Source organism: Zosterops lateralis (assembly GCF_965231275.1).
Source record: "Zosterops lateralis genome assembly, chromosome: 38".
In the NCBI taxonomy this organism is placed as follows: Eukaryota; Metazoa; Chordata; class Aves; order Passeriformes; family Zosteropidae; genus Zosterops; species Zosterops lateralis.
In genome coordinates, this window is record NC_139798.1 from 411,003 (window position 1) to 436,092 (window position 25,090).

The 25,090-nt window shown below is 45.9% G+C and overlaps 1 protein-coding gene across 1 annotated transcript; it reads right to left on the reverse strand.

Moving 5' to 3' along the window:
- Window positions 1-710: 710 nt before the first annotated feature.
- On the reverse strand, window positions 711-24,288 carry TGM1 (transglutaminase 1; the record flags this gene model as incomplete). Its single annotated transcript, XM_083882176.1, has 11 exons — window positions 711-1,083; window positions 1,336-1,530; window positions 2,339-2,475; window positions 3,720-3,880; window positions 4,496-4,774; window positions 14,221-14,374; window positions 15,796-15,884; window positions 17,271-17,374; window positions 19,640-19,778; window positions 22,850-23,159; window positions 24,262-24,288. Coding segments are annotated over 11 exons (1,968 nt in total), but the record flags the coding sequence as incomplete, so codon positions are not given.
- Window positions 24,289-25,090: the final 802 nt, after the last annotated feature.

Here is a 25,090-nt window from a genome sequence, read left to right on the forward strand (position 1 = left end):
CAGTTCCCTCCCCCGCTCACGTGACGTCACTCCCGCCCATTCCCCCGTGCCGATTTTTTTCCCACGCTCTCGCTGACGTCACTTCCGCCCCGGCCCCGGCCCGCGGGTTCCCGGGACTCTCCGGTGGCGGCGGCGGCGGCGGCGCGCCAAAGTGACGTCATCGCTCCCGCGCCCAGCCCGCGCTTGCTTCTCATTGGCCGCCGCTCCGCCCAATCAGGAGCCGCCCACTTTCCCCGCCCGCCCGGTTGGCCCCGCCCATTAAATGACGTCACTCGTGTGGGTTTTTTTTTTTTAAACTGCGCTTTTATTGGAGGGCGGGAAAGTGACGTCAGGCTGAGGGGTGACGTCATAGGGAGGGGTGGGGAGGGGATGGGGCTGTTCCAGTGCTCCCAGTATGGACCAGTATGGACCAGTATAGACCAGTGACCTCTCCCAGTGCTCCCAGTATAGACCAGTTCCCCTCCCAATGCTCCCAGTATGGACCAGTGACCCCTCCCAGTGCTCCCAGTATAGACCAGTTCCCCTCCCAATGCTCCCAGTATTCCCAGTAAGGCTCCCAGTGCTCCCAGTATGACCCAAACTGGGCCCAGTAACCCCTCCCAGTGCTCCCAGTATGGACCAGTAAGGCTCCCAGTGCTCCCAGTATTCCCAGTAACCCCTTCCAATCCTCCCAGTATAAACCAGTAACCCCCCAGCCCTTCCCAGTGACCCTTCCCAGTGCTCCCAGTATAGACCAGTAACCCCTCCCAGTACTCCCAGTGCTCCCAGTATGGACCAGTATGGACCAGTGACCCTTCCCAGTATTCCCAGTAAGCCTCCCAGTACTCCCAGTTCCCCTTCCAGTACTCCCAGTATAGACCAGTAACCCCTCCCAGTGCTCCCAGTTTCCCCAGTTCCCCTCCCAGTACTCCCAGTATGACCCAAACTGGGACCAGTTCCCCTCCCAGTGCTCCCAGTATAGACCAGTAACCCCTCCCAGTGCCCCCAGTTTGCCCAGTATGGCTCCCAGTGCTCCCAGTATAGACCAGTGACCCCTCCCAGTGCTCCCAGTATGACCCAAACCCTCTCCCAGTGCTCCCAGTATTCCCAGCAAGGCTCCCAGTATAGACCAGTAAGGCTCCCAGTGCTCCCAGTATGGAGCAGACTGGGCCCAGTTCCCCTCCCAGTGTTCCCAGTGCTCCCAGTATGGACCAGTAAGGCTCCCAGCACTCCCAGTATGCCCCAAACCCCCTCCCAGTTCCTCCCAGTCCCTCCCAGTCTCTCCCAGTTCACCCCCCCGTGCTCCCACCAGGCCTCCCCCTCCTCCTCCTCCTCCTCCTGGCCGCGTTCCCAGTGCTCCCAGTATTCCCAGTAAGGCTGGCGGTGCTCCCCTCGGGGCTCCCAGCGCTCCCAGTAAGGGCCTGGAACTGGACGCTGCCATGGAGGGGAGGGAGGGCGGAGCTCTCCAGGGCGGCCACAAGGCGGCGCTGTCCCGCCCGCAGCGGCGTCACTGATTGGCTGAGGCGGAGGGTTTGTCCCGCCCCCACCGAGCTGTGGACCAATAGGGAGAGGTGTGAGCCGGTATGGACCAGTATAAACCAGTATAAACTAATATAAACTAATATAAATCAATATAAACTGATATAAACCAGTATAAACCAATATAAACTAATGTAAATCAATATAAACCAATATAAATCAGTATAAACTAATATAAATCAATATAAACCAGTATAAACCACTATAAACAAGCATAAACTAATAAAAAATAATAGAAATCAATAGAAATCAATATAAAATAATATAAACTAACATAAATCAATATAAATTAATATAAACCACTATTAACCAATATAAACCAATATAAACTAATATAAATCAATATAAACTAATATAAACTAATAAAAACCATTATAAACCAATAAAAACTAATATAAATAAATATAAATCAATATAAACCAATATAAACCAATATAAACCAGTATAGACCAGTATAAGCCAATATAAATTAATATAAACCAATATAAACTAATATAAATCAATATAAACCAATATAAACTAATATAAATCAATATAAACCAGTATAAAAATCCCAATTTAACCCCATTTTTTCCCATTTTTAAGCCTTTAATTCCCTCCCAGTCCCTCCCAGCATAAACCAGTATAAACCAGTATAAACCAGTACAAACCAGTAACCCCAACTCCAAACTTACCTCTTTTTTAACCCTTTAAAACCCTTTTTTCACCATTTTTTTCACCATTTTTCCACCGATTTTCACCATTTTTTCACCGTTTTTCCCCGTTTTTTCCCCTCCCCAGTTCCTCCCAGTATAAACCAGTATAAACCAGTTTGTCTCACCCCAGGGACAGAGGTTTGGGGCAGGAGATTCCAGCTCCCTCCATGCGCAGCGAGGCTCCGGTCAGAGCTTTGGGCAGAGGATTCTGGAAAACCACCTGGATTGGCAGTTCCTCCCCCACCACGGCCGGTCCCAGAAGCTGCAAAAACACCCAAAATCAGAGGGTTTTAACAGAAAAAAAAATCCGGGCTGAAATTGGCCAAAATTCCCAGATTTTACCCCAAAAATATCAGGTCTGACCCCATTGAAGTCAATGGGGATTTTAGGGACAACAGGTCTACCCATTAAAGTCAATGGCAGATTGAGGGACACCAGGTCTACCCATTAAAGTCAAGGCGGATTTAGGGACACCAGGTCTGCCCATTAAAGTCAATGGGGATTTTAGAGACACCAGGTCTACCCACTAAAGTCAATGGTGGATTTAGGGACAAGTCTACCCACATTAAAGTCAATGGGGATATACAGACAACAGGTCTACCCCCATTGAAGTCAATGGGTATATAGGGACACCAGGTCTACCCCCATTAAAGTCAATGGGGATTTTAGGGACACCAGGTCTACCCCCATTAAAGTCAATGGCGGCTTTTGGGACAACAGGTCTACCCCTGTTGGAGTCAATGGCTGATTTAAGGACAATTCTACCCATTGAAGTCAATGACGGATTTAGGAACAACAGGCCTACCCCCATTGAAGTCAATGGGGATTTTAAGGACATCAGGTCTACCCATTGATGTCAATGGGGATTTTAGAGACACCAGGTCTACCCATTAAAGTCAATGGTGGATATAGGGACAGCAAGTATACCCCCGTTAAAGTCAATGGGGATTTTAGGGACACCAGGTCTACCCATTAAAGTCAATGGGGATTTTAAGGACACCAGGTCTACCCATTAAAGTCAATGGCTGATATAGGAACAACAGGTCTACCCCCGTTAATGTCAATGGCAGATTAAGGGACAACAGGTCTACCCACATTGAAGTCAATGGCAGATTTAGGGACACCAGGTCTACCCACATTTAAGTCAATGGGGATTTTAGGGACACCAGGTCTACCCATTGAAACCAATGGAGATTTTTAGGGACACCAGGTCTACCCCATTTAAATCAATATGGATTTATGGACACCAGGTCTACCCATTAAAACCAATGTGGATTTTGGGAAATCAGGTCTACCCATTAAAGGCAATGGAGACATAGAGCTACCAGGTCTACCCATTGAAACCAATAGAGATTTTAGGGACACCAGGTCTACCCCTATTCAAACCAATAGAGCCTTAGGGACACCAGGTCTACCCTGTTGCTTCAATTTACCCGTAACCCAAAATTTTTTGGGATCACTCTGGAATTTTTGGGTTGAATTCAGGAGATTTTGGATTCTTTTTACCGTCAGGGTCAGCTCTGGCGTGTGCAGCCGCACCAGCAGCTCCTTGGCCAGGACTTGTCCGGTCTCTTGGACAGCTCCGGCCACCGTGAGCTTCAGAGCGTCCTGGTCACCCACGTGGGGCTGGTACTCGGCGTAGGTCACTGTCATTGTCACCGTGTCCTCTGTGGGGGGAATTGGGGACATTGGGGACAGCTCAGAGTGTGTATAGACCAGTATAAACCAGTATAAACCAGTATAAACCAATATAGACTAGTATAAACCAGTATAAACCACTATAAACCACCATAAATCAATATAAACCAGTATAAAATACACCAAATTTTTCTCATTTTTTCCCCTATTTTTGACCTGTTAAACACCCAAAAATCCCCCAAAATTCCTCCCAGTCCCTCCCAGTATAAACCAGTACCAAACCAATATAAACCAATATAAACCAGTATAAATCAATACAAACCAATGTAAACCAATATAAACCAGTATAAATCAATACAAACCAGTATTTTTAAAAAATCAATTTTTTTCTCCATTTTTAACCCTTTTAACACCCCCCCAAAAAAAACCAAAAAAAATCCATAAAAACCCCCCCAAAAATCCCCAAAAAATAATAAAAAATTTCAAAAAAAAAAAAAAATCCCAAAAAAAATCCCCAAAAAATTCCAAAAAAAATCCAAAAAAATCCCAAAAAATCCCAAAAAAATCCCAAAATCATCTCCCAGTATAAACCAGTATAAACCAGTATAAACCAGTATAAACCAGTATAACCCAGTTGCCCTCACCCTGCCCCGGTGGCAACGTCCGGCTGTGCTGCTCCTGCCGGAAAGCGGCTCCGGCCACTCCGGTGTAACGGACGGAGCAGAGCGAGAGCCTCAACCTCAACGTCCGAGGCTCCTGGCCTTGATTGGTCAGCGAGGCCCGAAGCTCCAGCTCGGCTCCGGCCACGGCCGAAACGGCCGCAAGGGTCAGGGTGACCTGGCCGGACGAGGTCGGAGCGCGGTGACGAGGGCGGGAGCCGTGGGAGGTGGCGGTGGAGACGGCGCGGCGTTCGGCCTCGGAGCCTGGGGGCAAAGGTCGAGGGGTCAGTGGTGGGGTCATGGGGAGAGTTGAGTGGTCAAGGGGTCAATGGTTGGATGAAGGGTTGGGGCAAGGGGTCAATGGTTGGGTCAAAGGGTCATTGGTTGGGTCAAGATTTGGGTCAAGGGGTCATTGGTCAAGTGGTCAAGGGTTGGGTCATTGGGTTGGTCAAGTGGTCAAGTGAGCAAGAGTTGGGTCAAGGGTTGGGTCAAATGGTCAAGGGGTCAATGGTTGGGTCAAGGGGTCAATGATTGGGGCATTGGTCAAGGGTTGGTCAAGGGTTGGGTCAAGGGTTGGGTCAAGGGGTCGTTGGTTGGGTCAAGGGGTCATTGGTTTGGTCATTGGGAGGGTCAAGTGGTCAAAGGGGTCATTGGTTGGGTCAAGGGGTCATTGGTTGGGTCATTGGTCAAGGGTTGAGTCACTGGGTTGGGTCATTGGGTGGGTCAAGTGGTCAAGGGTTGGATCAAATGGTCAAGAGGTCAAGGGTTGGGTCAAGGGGTCATTGGTTTGGTCATTGGTCAAGGGTTGGTCAAGAGTTGGTCATTGGTTGGGTCAATGGTTGGGTCAAGGGGTCATTGGTTGGGTCAAGGGGTCATTGGTTGGGTCATTGGGAGGGTCAAGTGGTCAAGGGGTCAATGGTTGGGTCAAGGGGTCATTGGTTGGGTCACTGGTTGGGTCATTGGTCAAGGGTTGGTCAAGGGTTAGGTCAAGGGGTCATTGGTTGGGTCAAGGTGTCATTGGTTGGGTCATTGGTCAAGTGGTCAAGGGTTGGGTTGTTGGGTTGGTCAAGCGGTCAAGTGAGTGAGAGTTGGGTCAAGTGGTCAAGGGTTGGGTCATTGGGAGGGTCAAATGGTCAAGGGGTCAATGGCTGGGTGAAGGGTCATTGGTCAAGGGGTCACTGGTTGGGTCAAGAGGTCATTGGTTGGGTCATTGGTCAAGGGTTGGGTCATTGGTCAAGAGTTGGTCAAGTGTTCAAGGATTTGAGGGTGAGTGGTCAAGGGTTGGGTCATTGGGTTGGTAAAGTGGTCAAGTGAGCAAGAGTTGGGTCAAGAGTTAGGTCAAATGGTCAAGGGTTGGCGAAGGGTTGGGGCAAGGGGTCATTGACATGGTCAAGTGGTCAAGGGTTGGGTCATTGGGATGGTCAAATGGTCAAGAGGTCAAGGGTTGGTCAAGGGTTCATTGGTTGGGTCATTGGGTTGGTCAAGTGGTCAATGACTGGGTGATGGGTTGGGTCAAGGGGTCGTTGGTCAAGTGGTCAAGGGTTGAGTCATTGGGTTGGTCAAGTGGTCAAAGGGTCAATGGTTGGGTCAAGAGGTCAATGGTTGGGTCATTGGGTTGGTCAAGTGGTCAAGGGTTGGGTCATTGGGTTGGGTCATTGAGTTGGGTCAAGGGGTCAATGGTTGGGTCGTTGGGTCGGTCAAGTGGTCAAGGGGTCAATGGTTGGGTCATTGGTCAAGGGTTGGTCAAGTGGTCAAGGGGTGAAGGGTTGGGTCATTGGTCAAGGGTTGGTCAAGGGTTGGGGCAAGGGGTCATTGACATGGTCAAGTGGTCAAGGGGTCAAGGGTTGGGTCAAGAGTTGGGTCAAGAGGTCAAGAGGTCATTGCTTGGGTCAAAGGGTCAACAGTTGGGTCAAGGGGTCAAGGTTTGGGTTAAGGGGTCATTGGTTTGGTCAAGTGGTCAAGGGGTCATTGGATGGGTCATTGGTCAATGGTTGGGTCAAGGGGTCAATGGTTTGGTCATTGGTCAAGGGTTGGGTCAAGGGGTCATTGGTTGGGTCATTGGTCAAGGGTTGGGTCAAGGGGTCAATGGTTTGGTCAAGTGGTCAAGGGGTCATTGGATGGGTCATTGGTCAATGGTTGGGTCAAGGGGTCAATGGTTTGGTCATTGGTCAACAGTTGGGTCAAGGGGTCATTGGTTGGGTCATTGGTCAAGGGTTGGGTCATTGGGATGGTCAAGTGGTCAAGTGGTCAAAAGTTGGGTCAAGAGATGGGTCAAGGGGTCATTGGTCAAGTGGTCAAGAGTTGGGTCAAGGGGTCATTGGTTGGGTCAAGGGGTCATTGGTTGGGTCATTGGGATGGTAGAGTGGTCAAGAGGTCATTGGTTGGGTCAAGAGGTTAAGGGGTCATTGATTGGGTCAAGGGGTCATTGGTTGGGTCATTGGTCAAGGGTTGGGTCATCAGGATGGTCAAGTGGTCAAGGGGTCAAGAGGTCAAGGGTTGGGTCAAATGGTCAATATACGGTCAAGGGTTGGGTCAAAGGGTCATTGGTTGGGCCATTGGTCAAGGGTTGGGTCATTGGGTTGGTCAAGTGGTCAAGTGAGCAAGAGTTGGGTCAAGAGTTGGGTTAATGGTCAAGGGGTCAATGGTTGGGTCAAGGGGTCATTGGTTGGGTTAATGGTCAAGGGGTCAATGGTTGGGTCAAGGGGTCATTGGTTGGGTTAATGGTCAAGGGGTCAATGGTTGGGTCAAGGGGTCAATGGTTGGGTTAATGGTCAAGGGGTCAATGGTTGGGTCAAGGGGTCAATGGTTGGGTCAAGGGGTCAATGGTTGGGTTAATGGTCAAGGGGTCAATGGTTGGGTTAATGGTCAAGGGGTCAGTGGTTGGGTCAAGGGGTCATTGGTTGGGTTAATGGTCAAGGATTGGTCAAGAGTTGGGTCAAAGGGTCAATGGTTTTGGTCAAGTGGTCAAGGCTTGGGTCAAGAGTTGGGTCAAGGGGTCAATGGTTTTGGTCAAGTGGTCAAGGCTTGGGTCAAGAGTTGGGTCAAGGGGTCAATGGTTTTGGTCAAGTGGTCAAGGCTTGGGTCAAGAGTTGGGTCAAAGGGTCATTGATTGGGTTAATGGTCAAGGGGTCAATGGTTGGGTCAAGGGGTCATTGGTTGGGTTAATGGTCAAGGGGTCAGTGGTTGGGTCAAGGGGTCATTGGTTGGGTTAATGGTCAAGGATTGGTCAAGAGTTGGGTCAAAGGGTCAATGGTTTCGGTCAAGTGGTCAAGGCTTGGGTCAAGAGTTGGGTCAAAGGGTCATTGGCTTGGTCAAAGGGTCAACGGTGGGTCAAGAGTTGGGTCAAGGGTTGGGTCAGCGGGAGGTGGCGGAGGAGACGGCACGACCTTCGGCCTGGGAGCCTGGGGGTCAAAGGTCAAGGGGTCAGGGGTTAGTGGTCACTACGCTCACTCAGTGGTCACTGTGGTCACTCAGGGGTCACTTTTGGGTCATTTTTGGGGTAATTTTTAGGTATTTTTTCAGTCGCTTTGGGTCATTTTGGGGTCGTGGTCAGTGTGGTCACTGTGGTCACTCAGTGGTCAGTGGTCACTCACCCTCAGGGTGCTTGTACTGGTCAGTGATGTCCACTCTGGGCTCAGTGGTCACTCAGTGGTCACTCAGTGGTCAGTGGTCACTCAGGGGTCACTCAGTGGTCACTCAGTGGTCAGTGGTCAGTGGTCACTCAGTGGTCACTCAGTGGTCAGTGGTCACTCAGGGGTCAGTGGTCAGTGGTCACTCAGTGGTCACTCAGTGGTCAGTGGTCAGTGGTCACTCAGTGGTCAGTGGTTGGTCACTCACCCTCGGGGTGTTTGTACTGGTCAGTGATGTCCACTCTGGGCTCAGTGGTCACTCTGGGCTCAGTGGTCACTCAGTGGTCAGTGGTCACTCAGTGGTCACTCACCCTCAGGATGTTTGTACTGGTCAGTGATGTCCACTCTGGCCTCAGTGGTCACTCATGGGTCAGTGGTCACTGTGGTCACTCATTGGTCACTCATTGGTCACTCAGTGGTCAGTCAGTGGTCACTCAGTGGTCAGTGGTCAGTGGTCAGTGGTCAGTGGTCACTCACCCTCAGGGTGCTTGTACTGGTCAGTGATGTCCACTCTGGGCTCAGTGGTCACTCAGTGGTCACTCAGTGGTCACTCAGTGGTCAGTGGTCACTCAGGGGTCAGTGGTCAGTGGTCAGTGGTCACTCACCCTCGGGGTGCTTGTACTGGTCAGTGATGTCCACTCTGGCCGCAGTGGTCACTCAGTGGTCACTCAGTGGTCAGTGGTCACTCAGGGGTCAGTGGTCACTCAGGGGTCAGTGGTCACTCAGTGGTCACTCAGTGGTCAGTGGTCACTCAGTGGTCAGTGGTCACTCAGTGGTCAGTGGTCACTCACCCTCGGGGTGCTTGTACTGGTCAGTGATGTCCACTCTGGCCGCAGTGGTCAGTGGTCACTCAGGGGTCAGTGGTCAGTCAATGGTCAATGGTCAGTGGTCAGTGGTCACTCAGGGGTCAGTGGTCAGTCAATGGTCAATGGTCAGTGGTCAGTGGTCACTCAGGGGTCAGTGGTCAGTCAATGGTCAATGGTCAGTGGTCAGTGGTCAGTGGTCACTCACCCTCGGGGTGTTTGTACTGGTCAGTGATGTCCACTCTGGGCTCAGTGGTCACTCAGTGGTCAGTGGTCACTCAGTGGTCACTCAGGGGTCAGTGGTCACTCAGGGGTCACTCAGTGGTCAGTGGTCAGTGGTCACTCAGTGGTCACTCAGTGGTCAGTGGTCAGTGGTCAGTGGTCAGTGGTCAGTGGTCACTCACCCTCGGGGTGTTTGTACTGGTCAGTGATGTCCACTCTGGGCTCAGTGGTCACTCAGTGGTCACTCAGTGGTCAGTGATCACTCAGTGGTCAGTGGTCAGTCAATGGTCAGTGGTCACTCAGTGGTCACTCACCCTCGGGGTGTTTGTACTGGTCAGTGATGTCCACTCTGGGCTCAGTGGTCACTCAGTGGTCAGTGGTCACTCAGGGGTCAGTGGTCAGTGGTCACTCAGTGGTCAGTGGTCACTCAGTGGTCACTCAGTGGTCAGTGGTCAGTGGTCACTCAGTGGTCAGTGGTCACTCAGTGGTCACTCAGTGGTCAGTGGTCAGTGGTCACTCAGTGGTCAGTGGTCACTCAGGGGTCAGTGGTCAGTGGTCACTCACCCTCAGGATGTTTGTACTGGTCAGTGATGTCCACTCTGGGCTCAGTGGTCACTCAGGGGTCAGTGGTCACTCAGTGGTCAGTGGTCACTCAGGGGTCAGTGGTCAGTGGTCACTCACCCTCGGGGTGCTTGTACTGGTCAGTGGTCACTCAGTGGTCAGTGGTCACTCAGGGGTCAGTGGTCACTCAGGGGTCAGTGGTCAGTCAATGGTCAGTGGTCAGTGGTCACTCAGGGGTCAGTGGTCACTCAGTGGTCACTCAGTGGTCAGTGGTCACTCAGGGGTCAGTGGTCACTCAGTGGTCAGTGGTCACTCAGGGGTCACTCACCCTCAGGATGTTTGTACTGGTCAGTGATGTCCACTCTGGCCGCAGTGGTCAGTGGTCACTCAGTGGTCAGTCAATGGTCAGTGGTCACTCAGTGGTCAGTGGTCACTCAGTGGTCACTCAGTGGTCACTCACCCTCGGGGTGTTTGTACTGGTCAGTGATGTCCACTCTGGGCTCAGTGGTCAGTGGTCACTCAGTGGTCAGTCAATGGTCAGTGGTCACTCAGTGGTCAGTGGTCACTCAGTGGTCAGTGGTCACTCAGGGGTCAGTGGTCATTCAGTGGTCACTCAGTGGTCACTCACCCTCGGGGTGTTTGTACTGGTCAGTGATGTCCACTCTGGGCTCAGTGGTCAGTGGTCAGTGGTCACTCAGTAGTCAGTGGTCACTCAGTGGTCACTCACCGTCGGGGTGCTTGTACTGGTCAGTGATGTCCACTCTGGCCGCAGTGGTCAGTGGTCAGTGGTCACTCAGGGGTCAGTGGTCACTCAGGGGTCAGTGGTCAGTGGTCACTCACCCTCGGGGTGTTTGTACTGGTCAGTGATGTCCACTCTGGGCTCAGTGGTCACTCAGTGGTCACTCAGTGGTCAGTGGTCACTCAGGGGTCAGTGGTCACTCAGTGGTCACTGAGGGGTCAGTGGTCAGTGGTCACTCAGTGGTCAGTGGTCACTCAGTGGTCACTCACCCTCGGGGTGCTTGTACTGGTCAGTGATGTCCACTCTGGGCTCAGTGGTCACTCAGTGGTCACTCAGTGGTCAGTGGTCAGTCAATGGTCAGTGGTCACTCAGTGGTCAGTGGTCAGTGGTCAGTGGTCACTCAGTGGTCAGTGGTCACTCAGTGGTCACTCAGTGGTCAGTGGTCACTCAGTGGTCAGTGGTTGGTCACTCACCCTCGGGGTGTTTGTACTGGTCAGTGATGTCCACTCTGGGCTCAGTGGTCACTCAGTGGTCACTCAGGGGTCAGTGGTCACTCAGTGGTCAGTGGTCACTCAGTGGTCACTCAGTGGTCAGTGGTCAGTGGTCAGTGGTCACTCACCCTCGGGGTGCTTGTACTGGTCAGTGATGTCCACTCTGGCCGCAGTGGTCAGTGGTCAGTGGTCAGTGGTCAGTGGTCACTCAGTGGTCACTCAGTGGTCAGTGGTCACTCAGTGGTCACTCACCCTCGGGGTGTTTGTACTGGTCAGTGATGTCCACTCTGGCCGCAGTGGTCACTCAGTGGTCACTCAGTGGTCAGTGGTCACTCAGGGGTCAGTGGTCACTCAGGGGTCAGTGGTCACTCAGTGGTCACTCAGTGGTCAGTGGTCACTCAGTGGTCAGTGGTCACTCAGTGGTCAGTGGTCACTCACCCTCGGGGTGCTTGTACTGGTCAGTGATGTCCACTCTGGCCGCAGTGGTCAGTGGTCACTCAGGGGTCAGTGGTCAGTCAATGGTCAATGGTCAGTGGTCAGTGGTCACTCAGGGGTCAGTGGTCAGTCAATGGTCAATGGTCAGTGGTCAGTGGTCACTCAGGGGTCAGTGGTCAGTCAATGGTCAATGGTCAGTGGTCAGTGGTCAGTGGTCACTCACCCTCGGGGTGTTTGTACTGGTCAGTGATGTCCACTCTGGGCTCAGTGGTCACTCAGTGGTCAGTGGTCACTCAGTGGTCACTCAGGGGTCAGTGGTCACTCAGGGGTCACTCAGTGGTCAGTGGTCAGTGGTCACTCAGTGGTCACTCAGTGGTCAGTGGTCAGTGGTCAGTGGTCAGTGGTCAGTGGTCACTCACCCTCGGGGTGTTTGTACTGGTCAGTGATGTCCACTCTGGGCTCAGTGGTCACTCAGTGGTCACTCAGTGGTCAGTGATCACTCAGTGGTCAGTGGTCAGTCAATGGTCAGTGGTCACTCAGTGGTCACTCACCCTCGGGGTGTTTGTACTGGTCAGTGATGTCCACTCTGGGCTCAGTGGTCACTCAGTGGTCAGTGGTCACTCAGGGGTCAGTGGTCAGTGGTCACTCAGTGGTCAGTGGTCACTCAGTGGTCACTCAGTGGTCAGTGGTCAGTGGTCACTCAGTGGTCAGTGGTCACTCAGTGGTCACTCAGTGGTCAGTGGTCAGTGGTCACTCAGTGGTCAGTGGTCACTCAGTGGTCAGTGGTCAGTGGTCACTCAGTGGTCAGTGGTCACTCAGGGGTCAGTGGTCAGTGGTCACTCACCCTCAGGATGTTTGTACTGGTCAGTGATGTCCACTCTGGGCTCAGTGGTCACTCAGGGGTCAGTGGTCACTCAGTGGTCAGTGGTCACTCAGGGGTCAGTGGTCAGTGGTCACTCACCCTCGGGGTGCTTGTACTGGTCAGTGGTCACTCAGTGGTCAGTGGTCACTCAGGGGTCAGTGGTCACTCAGGGGTCAGTGGTCAGTCAATGGTCAGTGGTCAGTGGTCACTCAGGGGTCAGTGGTCACTCAGTGGTCACTCAGTGGTCAGTGGTCACTCAGGGGTCAGTGGTCACTCAGTGGTCAGTGGTCACTCAGGGGTCACTCACCCTCAGGATGTTTGTACTGGTCAGTGATGTCCACTCTGGCCGCAGTGGTCAGTGGTCACTCAGTGGTCAGTCAATGGTCAGTGGTCACTCAGTGGTCAGTGGTCACTCAGTGGTCACTCAGTGGTCACTCACCCTCGGGGTGTTTGTACTGGTCAGTGATGTCCACTCTGGGCTCAGTGGTCAGTGGTCACTCAGTGGTCAGTCAATGGTCAGTGGTCACTCAGTGGTCAGTGGTCACTCAGTGGTCAGTGGTCACTCAGGGGTCAGTGGTCATTCAGTGGTCACTCAGTGGTCACTCACCCTCGGGGTGTTTGTACTGGTCAGTGATGTCCACTCTGGGCTCAGTGGTCAGTGGTCACTCAGTGGTCAGTCAATGGTCAGTGGTCACTCAGTGGTCAGTGGTCACTCAGTGGTCAGTGGTCACTCAGGGGTCAGTGGTCATTCAGTGGTCACTCAGTGGTCACTCACCCTCGGGGTGTTTGTACTGGTCAGTGATGTCCACTCTGGGCTCAGTGGTCAGTGGTCAGTGGTCACTCAGTAGTCAGTGGTCACTCAGTGGTCACTCACCGTCGGGGTGCTTGTACTGGTCAGTGATGTCCACTCTGGCCGCAGTGGTCAGTGGTCAGTGGTCACTCAGGGGTCAGTGGTCACTCAGGGGTCAGTGGTCAGTGGTCACTCACCCTCGGGGTGTTTGTACTGGTCAGTGATGTCCACTCTGGGCTCAGTGGTCACTCAGTGGTCACTCAGTGGTCAGTGGTCACTCAGGGGTCAGTGGTCACTCAGTGGTCACTGAGGGGTCAGTGGTCAGTGGTCACTCAGTGGTCAGTGGTCACTCAGTGGTCACTCACCCTCGGGGTGCTTGTACTGGTCAGTGATGTCCACTCTGGGCTCAGTGGTCACTCAGTGGTCACTCAGTGGTCAGTGGTCAGTCAATGGTCAGTGGTCACTCAGTGGTCAGTGGTCAGTGGTCAGTGGTCACTCAGTGGTCAGTGGTCACTCAGTGGTCACTCAGTGGTCAGTGGTCACTCAGTGGTCAGTGGTTGGTCACTCACCCTCGGGGTGTTTGTACTGGTCAGTGATGTCCACTCTGGGCTCAGTGGTCACTCAGTGGTCACTCAGGGGTCAGTGGTCACTCAGTGGTCAGTGGTCACTCAGTGGTCACTCAGTGGTCAGTGGTCAGTGGTCAGTGGTCACTCACCCTCGGGGTGCTTGTACTGGTCAGTGATGTCCACTCTGGGCTCAGTGGTCAGTGGTCAGTGGTCAGTGGTCAGTGGTCACTCAGTGGTCACTCAGTGGTCAGTGGTCACTCAGTGGTCACTCACCCTCGGGGTGTTTGTACTGGTCAGTGATGTCCACTCTGGCCGCAGTGGTCAGTGGTCAGTGGTCACTCAGTGGTCAGTGGTCACTCAGGGGTCAGTGGTCAGTGGTCACTCAGTGGTCAGTGGTCACTCAGTGGTCACTCACCCTCGGGGTGCTTGTACTGGTCAGTGATGTCCACTCTGGGCTCAGTGGTCACTCAGTGGTCAGTGGTCACTCAGTGGTCACTCAGTGGTCACTCAGTGGTCACTCAGGGGTCACTCAGTGGTCAGTGGTCAGTGGTCACTCAGTGGTCAGTGGTCAGTGGTCAGTGGTCACTCAGTGGTCACTCAGTGGTCACTCACCCTCGGGGTGTTTGTACTGGTCAGTGATGTCCACTCTGGCCGCAGTGTCCGGGCCCAGGGTGCTGATCCTGCGCCCGATGGCTCCTTCCTCCACGTGGACGACGGTGAAGCCGCCGTGGGGCTGCCGCTGCCAGTACACCTTGTCGCTGTTTACCTGTTAATTTGCATAATTAATTAGCTAATTAGCATAATTAATTACCCCTCTAATAGCCAGATTTAATATGGCTCCTAATTAGGGTAATTAATTCCTGTTTTGGGTAATTAGGAGACATTCATCCCATAATGGAATGACCATTGTCAGTGCACCTTGTCACTGTTAATCTGTTAATTTGCATAATTAATAAGCTAATTAGCATAATTAATTATCCTTCAAATCACCAGAATTAATTATGGCTCCTAATTAGGATAATTAATTCCTGTTTTGGGTAATTAAGACACGCCCAACTCATGGTGGATTGACCATTGCCAGTGCACCTTGTCACTATTAAATTGATAATTTGCATAATTAATTAGCTCATTTGCATATCTAATAATCTCCAGATTATCAAAATTAAATATGGTTCCTAATTAGGATAATTAATTCCAGGTTTGGCTAATTAGGAGATATTCACCCCCTGGCGGAGTGACCAATACACCTTGTCACTGTTCACCTGCTCATTTGCATAATTAATTAGCTAATCAGCATAATTAATTATCCCCTCATTATCATAATTAAATATGGCTCCTAATTAGGGTAATTAATTTGTGTGATAAGGACACGCCCACCTAATGGTGAAGTGATCATGGTCAGTGCACTTTGTCAATGTTAACCGGCTCATTTGCATAATTAATGAGCTAATTAGCATATCTAATTAGTGCTCCTATCACTGGAATTAATTATGGTTTCCTAATAAGGGTAATTAATTCCATATTGGATAATTAGGAGATATTCACCTCATTATCAGTGCGCCTTGTCGCTGTTCACCTGCTCATTTGCATAATTAATTAGCTCATTTGCATATCTAATAATCCCCTCCATTGACTATTATTAATATGGTTCATAATTAGGGTAATTAATTCCTGTTTTGGGTAATTAATTAATCTATTTGCCTCATTAATTAACCCCTTTGCATCATTAATTATCACATCAACACCATTAATTACCAATCTTATTATCATCAGACTTAATTACGCCTCTTAATTAGTGGAAATAACCCCTAATTTGCATATTTAGGCCACGCCCACCACACCAAACCCACCCTCAGCTTCTTGTTGACGTTTGCCTGTTCATTTGCATAAAATTTAACCATTTTGCATAATTAATTATATAAATTTTGCCCTTAATTAGCATCTCATAATCAGGAGTGATAGACAATCTTCCTAATTTGCATAATTAACTCCTAATTTGCATATTTAAGCCACACCCACCACATCAATCCCATTAATTCGATTGGTGCGAACTCACCGTGATGCCCCTCCCACCCTCATTTGCATAAATCACCGCCTAATTAACATAACTAATTAACCAACCAGCGCCCTGAATGAACTCTAATTATCTTAATTAGCGCCTCATTTGCATAATTAAGCCCCACCCACCTCAGCGAAGACGAAGGGCGTGTCGTACTTGAGGAAAACTTCCCCGTTCTTCACGGCGGTGACGGAGCACGGCCCGCAGCAGAACAGCCCTGGGGACCAGTATGGACCAGTATGGACCAGTGTGGACCAGTATAAACCAGTATGGACCAGTATAAACCAGTATGGACCAGTGTGGACCAGTATGGACCAGTGTGGACCAGTATGGACCAGTGTGGACCAGTATAAACCAGTATGGACCAGTGTGGACCAGTATAAACCAGTATGGACCAGTATGGACCAGTATAAACCAGTATGGACCAGTGTGGACCAGTATGGACCAGTATAAACCAGTATGGACCAGTATGGACCAGTGTGGACCAGTGTGGACCAGTATGGACCAGTGTGGACCCATTAAAACCCATAAAACCAGTATAAACCAATATAAACCATTATAACCCAGTATAGACCAGTATAGACCAGTATAAACCACTATGGACCAGTATAAACCAATATAAACCCATTTAAACCCATTAAAACCCATTAAACTAATATAGACCAATATAAACCAATATAAATCAATATAAACCAGTATAAACCCATTAAAACCCATTAAACCAGTATGAACCAGTCCAGACCAGTATAAACCAGTATAGACCAGTATGGACCAGTATAAACCAATATAAACCCATTAAAACCCATTAAAACCCATTTAAACCAGTATAAACCAATATAAACCAGTATAAACCAGTATAAAACTCATTAATTTTCCAATTTCCCCGGTTTTGACCCATTTCAAGCCCCAAAATCCCCAAAATTTCCCCAAAATCCCCTCCCAGTATAAACCAGTATAAACCAGTATAAACCAGTATAAACCAGTATAAACCAGTATAAACCAGTATCAAATTCACCAAATTTTTTCCAATTTTCCCCATTTTTTTCCCATTTTTCACCGTTTTCAAGCCCCAAAATGCCCCAAAATTACCCCCAAATCCCCTCCCAGTCCAAACCAGTTTCTCCCAGTGCCCTTCCAGTATAAACCAGTAACTCCCAGTTCCCTCCCAGTCCCTCCCAGTCTAAACCAGTATAAACCAGTAACTCCAAGTACCTCCCAGTACAAACCAGTATAAACCAGTATAAACCAGTAACCCCAAACCCCCTTTTTTCCCCATTTTTCCCCATTTTTTCCCCATTTTTCACCCTTTTTTTCCCATTTTTTTGCCAAATTTTCCCTCCCAGTCCCTCCCAGTATAAACCAGTATAAACCAGTCTAAACCAGTCTAAACCAGTCTAAACCAGTATAAACCAGTCTAAACCAGTAACCCCAAACCCCCTTTATTTCCCTATTTTTCCCCATTTTCCCCCCATTTTTCCCCATTTTTCACCCATTTTTCACCCTTTTTTCCCCGTTTTTTCGCCAAATTTTCCCCTCTCGGCCCCTCCCAGTCCCTCCCAGTATAAACCAGTCTAAACCAGTATAAACCAGTATAAAGCAGTACCGCTGCTGGTCTCCTGGGGCGTGGCATCCACCACCTGCCACCCGTCGTAGCCGTCGGGGAGATCCGGGCGCTTCATCCAACAGTCGTTCCACACGTGGAAATTCCTGCACCAGAACGGACCAGTATGGACCAGTATGGACCAGTGTGGACCAGTATGGACCAGTGTGGACCAGTATAAACCAATATTAACTAATATAAACCAGTATAAACCAATATAAACCAGTCTAACCCAGTAAAAACCAGTAAAAACCAGTATAAATCACTATAAGCTAATATAAACCAGTATAAACCAGTCTAACCCAGTATAAACCAATATAAATCAATATAAACCAATAAAAACTAATATAAATCAATATAAACCAATATAACCCAGTATAATGCAATATAAACTAATATCAATTAATATAAAATAATATAAATTAATATAAAACAATATAAACCAATATAAACCAGTATAGACCAGTATAAACCATTATAAAATAATATAAATTAATATAACCCCATATCAACCAATGTAACCAAATATAAACCAATATAAACCAATATAACCCAGTATAATCCAATATAAATTAATATAAATTAATTAACATAAACCAATATAAACCAGTGTAAACCAGTCTAACCCAATATAACCCAGTATAAACCAGTATAAATCAATAAAAAATAATATAAATTAATATAAATCAATATAACCCAGCATAAACCAGTATAGACCAGTATAACCCAATATAAACTAATATAAACTAATATAAATTAATATAAACCAATATAAAGTAATATAAACTAATATAAATTGATATAAATTAATATAAACCAGTCTAACCCAGTATAAACCAGTGTAACCCAATATAATCCAGTATAAACCAATACAAACTAATATAAAATAATATAAAATAATATAAACCAATATAAATTAATATAAAACAATATAAACCAATATAAACCAATATAAATTAATATAAATTAATATAAACCAGTATAAACTATTATAAACCAGTATAAACCAATATAAATTATTATAAACTAATATAAATTAATATAAACCAGTCTAACCCAATATAACCCAATATAACCCAGTATAAACCAGTATAAATCAATATAAATTAATATAAATCAATATAAACTAATATAAACCAATGTAAACCAATATAAACCAGTATAAAAAAATTATCAACTTTTTCCCATTTTTTCCCCATTTTTGACCCTTTTAGAGCCACAAAATCCCCCAAAATCGCCCCAAAATCCCCTCCCAGTATAAACCAGTATAAACCAGTATAATCCAGTATAAACCAGTATCAAACCCACCAATTTTTTCCCAATTTTTCCCCAATTTTTTCCTCATTTTTCACCCGTTTTTTGTAATTTTTTCACCCAATTTTCCCCATTTTTTCCCCATTTTTCACTCAATTTTCGCCATTTTTTCCCCTCCCAGTCCCTCCCAGTATAAACCAGTATAAACCAGTAACCCCAAACCCCTTTCCCCAATATTTCCCCATTTTTAACCCTTTCTTTGCCATTTTTAACCCTTTTTTCCCCATTTTTCCGTCATTTTTTTCCCAATTTTTGTCATTTTTTCCCCATTTTTTCACCATTTTTCACCCAATTTTCACCATTTTTTCTCTCCCAGTCTCTCCCAGTATAACCCAGTATAAACCAGTATAACCCAGTATCAAACCCACCAATATTTCCCCATTTTTAACCCTTTCTTTCCCATTTTTAACCCTTTTTTCCCCATTTTTCCCTCATTTTTTGCCCAATTTTTGTCATTTTTTCCCCATTTTTCACCCAATTTTCACCATTTTTTCCCTCCCAGTCCCTCCCAGTTTAAACCAGTATAAACCAGTATAAACCCCCCAATTTTCCCCCATTTTTCTCCATTTTTTTTCCCAATTTTAACCCTTTTTTCCCCATTTTTCCGTCATTTTTTGCCCAATTTTTGTCATTTTTTCCCCATTTTTCACCCAATTTTCACCATTTTTCCCTCCCAGTCCCTCCCAGTATAAACCAGTATAACCCAGTATAACCCAGTATCAAACCCACCAATTTTTCCCCCATTTTAACCCTTTCTTTCCCATTTTAACCCTTTTTCCCCCATTTTTAACCCTTTTTTGCCGAATTTTCGTCATTTTTTTCCCCATTTTTCACCCAATTTTCGCCATTTTTTCCCTCCCAGTCCCTCCCAGTATAAACCAGTATAAACCCCCCAATTTCCCCCATTTTTCCCCATTTTTAACCCTTTCTTGGCCATTTTTAACCCTTTCTTTGCCATTTCTCCCCCATTTTTCGCCCGTTTTTCCCCATTTTTTCACCGTTTTTCACCCAATTTTCGCCATTTTTTCCCTCCCAGTATAAACCAGTCCCCCCAGTACCAGACGGAGTCGGTGTTGAGGCGCTCCAGGGGCCTCATCCCCTCGTCCAGGTAGATGTCGGTGGTCAGCGACGTGTCGGTGTCGTGGGCGGAGTTGTAGTTGGTCACCGTGCGGGTGGGGAGGCCCAGGCAGCGCAGGACTGGACAGGAAAAAACAGTATAAACCAGTTTGGACCAGTATAAACCAGTATAGACCAGTATAAACCGGTATAACTCAATTTAAACCAGTATAAATTAATATAAATTAATAAAAATCAATATAAACCAGTATAAGTCAATATAAGTCAATGCAAGTCAATGTAAGTCAATGTAAACCAATATAAACCAATATAAATCAATATAAAGTAATATAAATCAATATAACCCAATATAAACTAATATAAACTAATATAAACCAGTATAGACCAGTATAAATCAATATAAACCAATATAAACTAATATAACTCAATATGAATCAATATAAACTAATGTAAACCAGTATAAACCAATATAAATCAATATAAATCAAAATAAACCAATATAAATTAATTTAAATTAATATAAACTAATATAAATCACTATAAACCAGTATAAACCAATATAAGTCAATGTAAACTAATATAAATTAATATAAACTAATATAAATCAATGTAAAGCAGTATAAACCAATATAAACCAATATAACTCAATATAAACCAATATAAACCAATATAAATTAATATAAACTAATATAAATCAATATAAATTAATATAAACCAATATAAATCAATATAAAATAATATAAATCAATATAACCCAATACAAACTAATATAAACCAGTATAGACCAGTATAAACCAATATAAACCAATAAAAATCAATATAAATCAATATAAACTAATATAAACTATTATAAATCAATATAAACCAATATAACTCAATATAAACCAGTATAAACCAATATAAATCAATATAAATAAATATAAACCAATATAAACCAATATAAACTTTTTTCCCCATTTTTTCCCCATTTTTTGTCCGATTTTCGTCATTTTTTCACCATTTTCCCCCATTTTTTCCCCATTTTTTCCCTCCCAGTCCCTCCCAGTATAAACCAGTGACCCCAAACCCCATTTCCCCCATTTTTAACCCTTTCTTCCCCATTCTCCCTCTTTTTTCCCCATTTTTAACTCATTTTTCACCCAATTTTTGCAATTTTTTCCCCATTTTTCATCCAATTTTCCTCATTTTTTCACCAACTTTCCCCCCATTTCCCCCCCTTTTTTCTCTCTATTTTCCCTTTTTCCCCCCAATTTCCCCCCATTTTTTTTCCCATATTTTCCCCATTTTTCGTCCAATTTTTGTCATTTTTTCACCATTTTTCCCCCATTTTTCACCCGATTTTCACCATTTTTTCACCATTTTTCCCCATTTTTCCCCCATTTTCCCCTCCCAGTCCCTCCCAGTATAAACCAGTAACTCCAAACCCCATTTTCACCCATTTTCACCCATTTTTAACCCTTTATTCCCCAATTTTCTCCCAATTTTTGTCATTTTTTCCCCATTTTTCACCCGATTTTCACCATTTTTTCACCATTTTTTCCCCATTTTCCCCTCCCAGTCTCTCCCAGTATAAACCAGTAACCCCAAACCCCCTTTCCCCATTTTTAACCCTTTATTCCCCAATTTCCCCCCAATTTTTCCCCAATTTTCTCCATTTTTTCCCCATTTTTCACCCGATTTTCGTCATTTTTTCACCAATTTTCACCATTTTTTCCCCATTTTCCCCTCCCAGTCCCCCCAGTATAAACCAGTAACCCCAAACCCCATTTCCCCCATTTTTAACCCTTTCTTCCCCATTCTCCCCCTTTTTTCCCCATTTTTAACTCATTTTTCACCCAATTTTCGTCATTTTTTCCCCATTTTTCACCCGATTTTCCTCATTTTTTCACCAACTTTCCCCCCATTTCCCCCCCTTTTTTTCTCTCTATTTTCCCTTTTCCCCCCAATTTTCCCCCTTTTTTTTTCCCATATTTTACCCATTTTTCGTCCAATTTTTGTCATTTTTTCACCATTTTTCCCCCATTTTTCACCCGATTTTCGTCATTTTTTCACCATTTTCCCCATTTTTTCCCCATTTTTCCCTCCCAGTTCCCTCCCAGTATAAACCAGTAACCCCAAACCCCATTTTCACCCATTTTTCCCCATTTTTAACCCTTTATTCCCCAATTTTCTCCCAATTTTTGTCATTTTTTCCCCATTTTTCACCCGATTTTCACCATTTTTTCACCATTTTTTCCCCATTTTTCCCTCCCAGTCTCTCCCAGTATAAACCAGTAACCCCAAACCCCTTTTTCCCCATTTTTCCCCATTTTTAACCCTTTATTTTCCAAATTTCCCCCAATTTTTCCCCGATTTTCTCCATATTTTCCCCATTTTTCATCCAATTTTCACCATTTTTTCACCGTTTTTCCCCATTTTTCCCCATTTTTCCCTCCCAGTCCCTCCCAGTATAAACCAGTAACCCCAAACCCCATTTCCCCCTTTTTAAGCCTTTCTTCCCCATTCTCCCCCTTTTTTCCCCATTTTTAACTCATTTTTCACCCAATTTTCATCATTTTTTCCCCATTTTTCACCCGATTTTCATCATTTTTTCACCGTTTTTCTCCATTTTTTCCCCATTTTCCCCTCCCAGTCCCTCCCAGTATAAACCAGTATAACCCAGTATAAAACCCGCCAATTTCCCCCATTTTTCCTCATTTTTAACCCTTTCTTTGCCAATTTTAACACATTTTTCCCCATTTTTTCCCCATTTTTCACCCGATTTTCACCATTTTTTCACCGTTTTCCCCCATTTTTCCCCCCTTTTCCCCTCCCAGTCCCTCCCAGTATAAACCAGTAACCCCAAACCCCATTTCCCCCATTTTTAACCCTTTCTTCCCCATTCTCCCCCTTTTTTCCCCATTTTTAACTCATTTTTCACCCAATTTTCGTCATTTTTTCCCCATTTTTCACTCGATTTTCACCATTTTTTCACCATTTTCCCCCATTTTTCCCCCATTTTCCTCTCCCAGTCCCTCCCAGTATAAACCAGTAACCCCAAACCCCTTTTTCCCCATTTCTCCCATTTTTAACTCATTTTTCACCCAATTTTTGCCATTTTTTCCCCATTTTTCCCCCATTTTTCACCCGATTTTCACCATTTTTTCACCGTTTTTCCCCATTTTCCCCCCATTTTCCCCTCCCAGTCCCACCAGTGGTGACGACGCCGGCGAAGACCCAGCACTGGCCGTATCTGACGGGGGCCCCGGAGCCGTGGAAACTCCGCAGGATCCCCACGGAACCGGCCCAGGCCGAGGGGTTCGTGCCCTGGGAATAATCCCCGGTCCAGTTCCCCACCAGGACTCCGCTGTCGTCCAGGGAATTCACCTGAAAATAAAAAAAAAATTTAAAAAATTTGGATTTTTTGGGTGAAAACAGCGAAAATTTGGGAAAAATCGGTGAAAAAATGGCCAAATTTGCCCGAAATTCGCTCAAAAATCTCACCCAAAACGTCCCCGAAATTCAAAAAATTCACCCTCAAACCCCCAAAAATTTAGGCCAAACCTTCTCCAAAATTCCACAAAATTCACCCAAAAATTCACCCAAAAATTCACCCAAAAATTCACCCAAAAATCCCAATTTTTTTCCCCTCAAAATCCCAAAATTTCGTCCCTAAAATCCACAAAATTTCATCCCCAAAAGCCCCAAAAATCCACCTAAAAGCCCCAAAATTCCTCAATAAAAATCCCCAAAATTTCACCCAAAATCCTCAAAATTTTGCCCCCAAAAGCCCAAAAATCCACCCAAAAATCCCAAAATTTCCCCCAAAATTCATCCTAAAAATCCTTAAAATTCCTCAGTAAAAATCCCCAAAAATCCCCAAAAATTCCTCCCAAAAATTCACCCAAAAATCCCCAAAAATTCACCAAAAAAATCCCCCAAAATTCACCCAAAAATCCCAAATTTTTTCCCCTCAAAATCCCAAAATTTCGTCCCTAAAATCCACAAAATTTCATCCCCAAAAACCCCAAAAATCCACCCAAAAGCCCCAAATTCCTCAATAAAAATCCCCAAAATTCACCCAAAATCCTCAAAATTTTGCCCCCAAAAGCCCAAAAATCCACCCCAAAAATCCCAAAATTTCCCCCAAAATTCATCCTAAAAATCCTTAAAATTCCTCAGTAAAAATCCCCAAAAATCCCCAAAAATTCCTCCCAAAAATTCACCCCAAAATCCCAAAAAATTCACCCAAAATCCCCAAAATTTACCCCAAAAATCCCCCAAATTTCATCCCCAAATCCCCAAATTCCTCCCAAAAATCCCCGATTTTTTCCCCAAAATCCCCAAATTAACCCCCAAATCCCCCAAATTTCCCCCAAAATCCCAAAATTTCATCCCAAAATCCCCAAAAATTCACCCCAAAATTCACTCAAATCCCCCAAAACCCCCAAAAAATCCCAAAAATTCAACATAAAATCCTCAAAATTCCTCCAAAAAACCCCAAAAAATCCCCAAAATCCACCCAAAAATCACCAATTTTTTTTCCCCAAACCCCCAAATTCCCTCCCAAACCCCCAAATTTTCCCAAAATTTGACATTTTCACCCCAAATTTTCCCATCTCACCATGGCCGAGACCACCCTGGCCACCATGACGGGGTCGCCCAAAAATCCCAAAAATTCACCTCAAAAATCCTCCAAATTCACCCAAAAATCTCAAAAAAATCCCCAAAAATCATCCCCAAAATGCTCAAAATTCCTCCCAAAAAAATCCCTCAAAAATTCCAAAAATTCCCCCCAAAAATCCCAAAAATTCACCCCAAATCCCTCAAAATTCACCCAAAAATTCACCCAAAAATTCACCCAAAAATTTACCCAAAAATCCTCAAAAATTTCCCAAAATCTCCAGAATTTCGCCCCAAGACCTCCCAAAAATTCCCCCCAAAACCCCTCAAAATTCCACCCAAAATCCCCAAAAATTCACCCAAAAATCCCCAAAAAATCAAAAAAAAAAAATCCACTCAAAAATCCCAAAATTTCACCCCAAAAATCCCAGAATTTGTCCCAAAATCCCCAAAATTTTCTCCTCAAAATCCCCAAAATTCCGCCCAAAAATTCACCCAAAAATCCCAAAATTTCCCCCAAAATTCATCCTAAAAATCCTCAGAATTCCTCAATAAAAATCCCCAAAAATCCCCAAAATTCCCCCAAAAACCCAGAAAAATTCCCAAAAATTCACTCCAAACCCCCCAAAATTCACCAAAAAATCCCAAAATTTCCCCCAAAATCCCGAAATTTCATCAACAAATCTTCAAAATTCCTCCCAAAAATCCTCAAAATTCCTCAGTAAAAATCCCAAAAAATCCCCAAAATTTCCTCCCAAAATCCCCAAAAATCCCCAAAATTTCCCCTCAAAGCCTAAAAAATCCCCAAAAATTCACTTAAAAATTCTCCC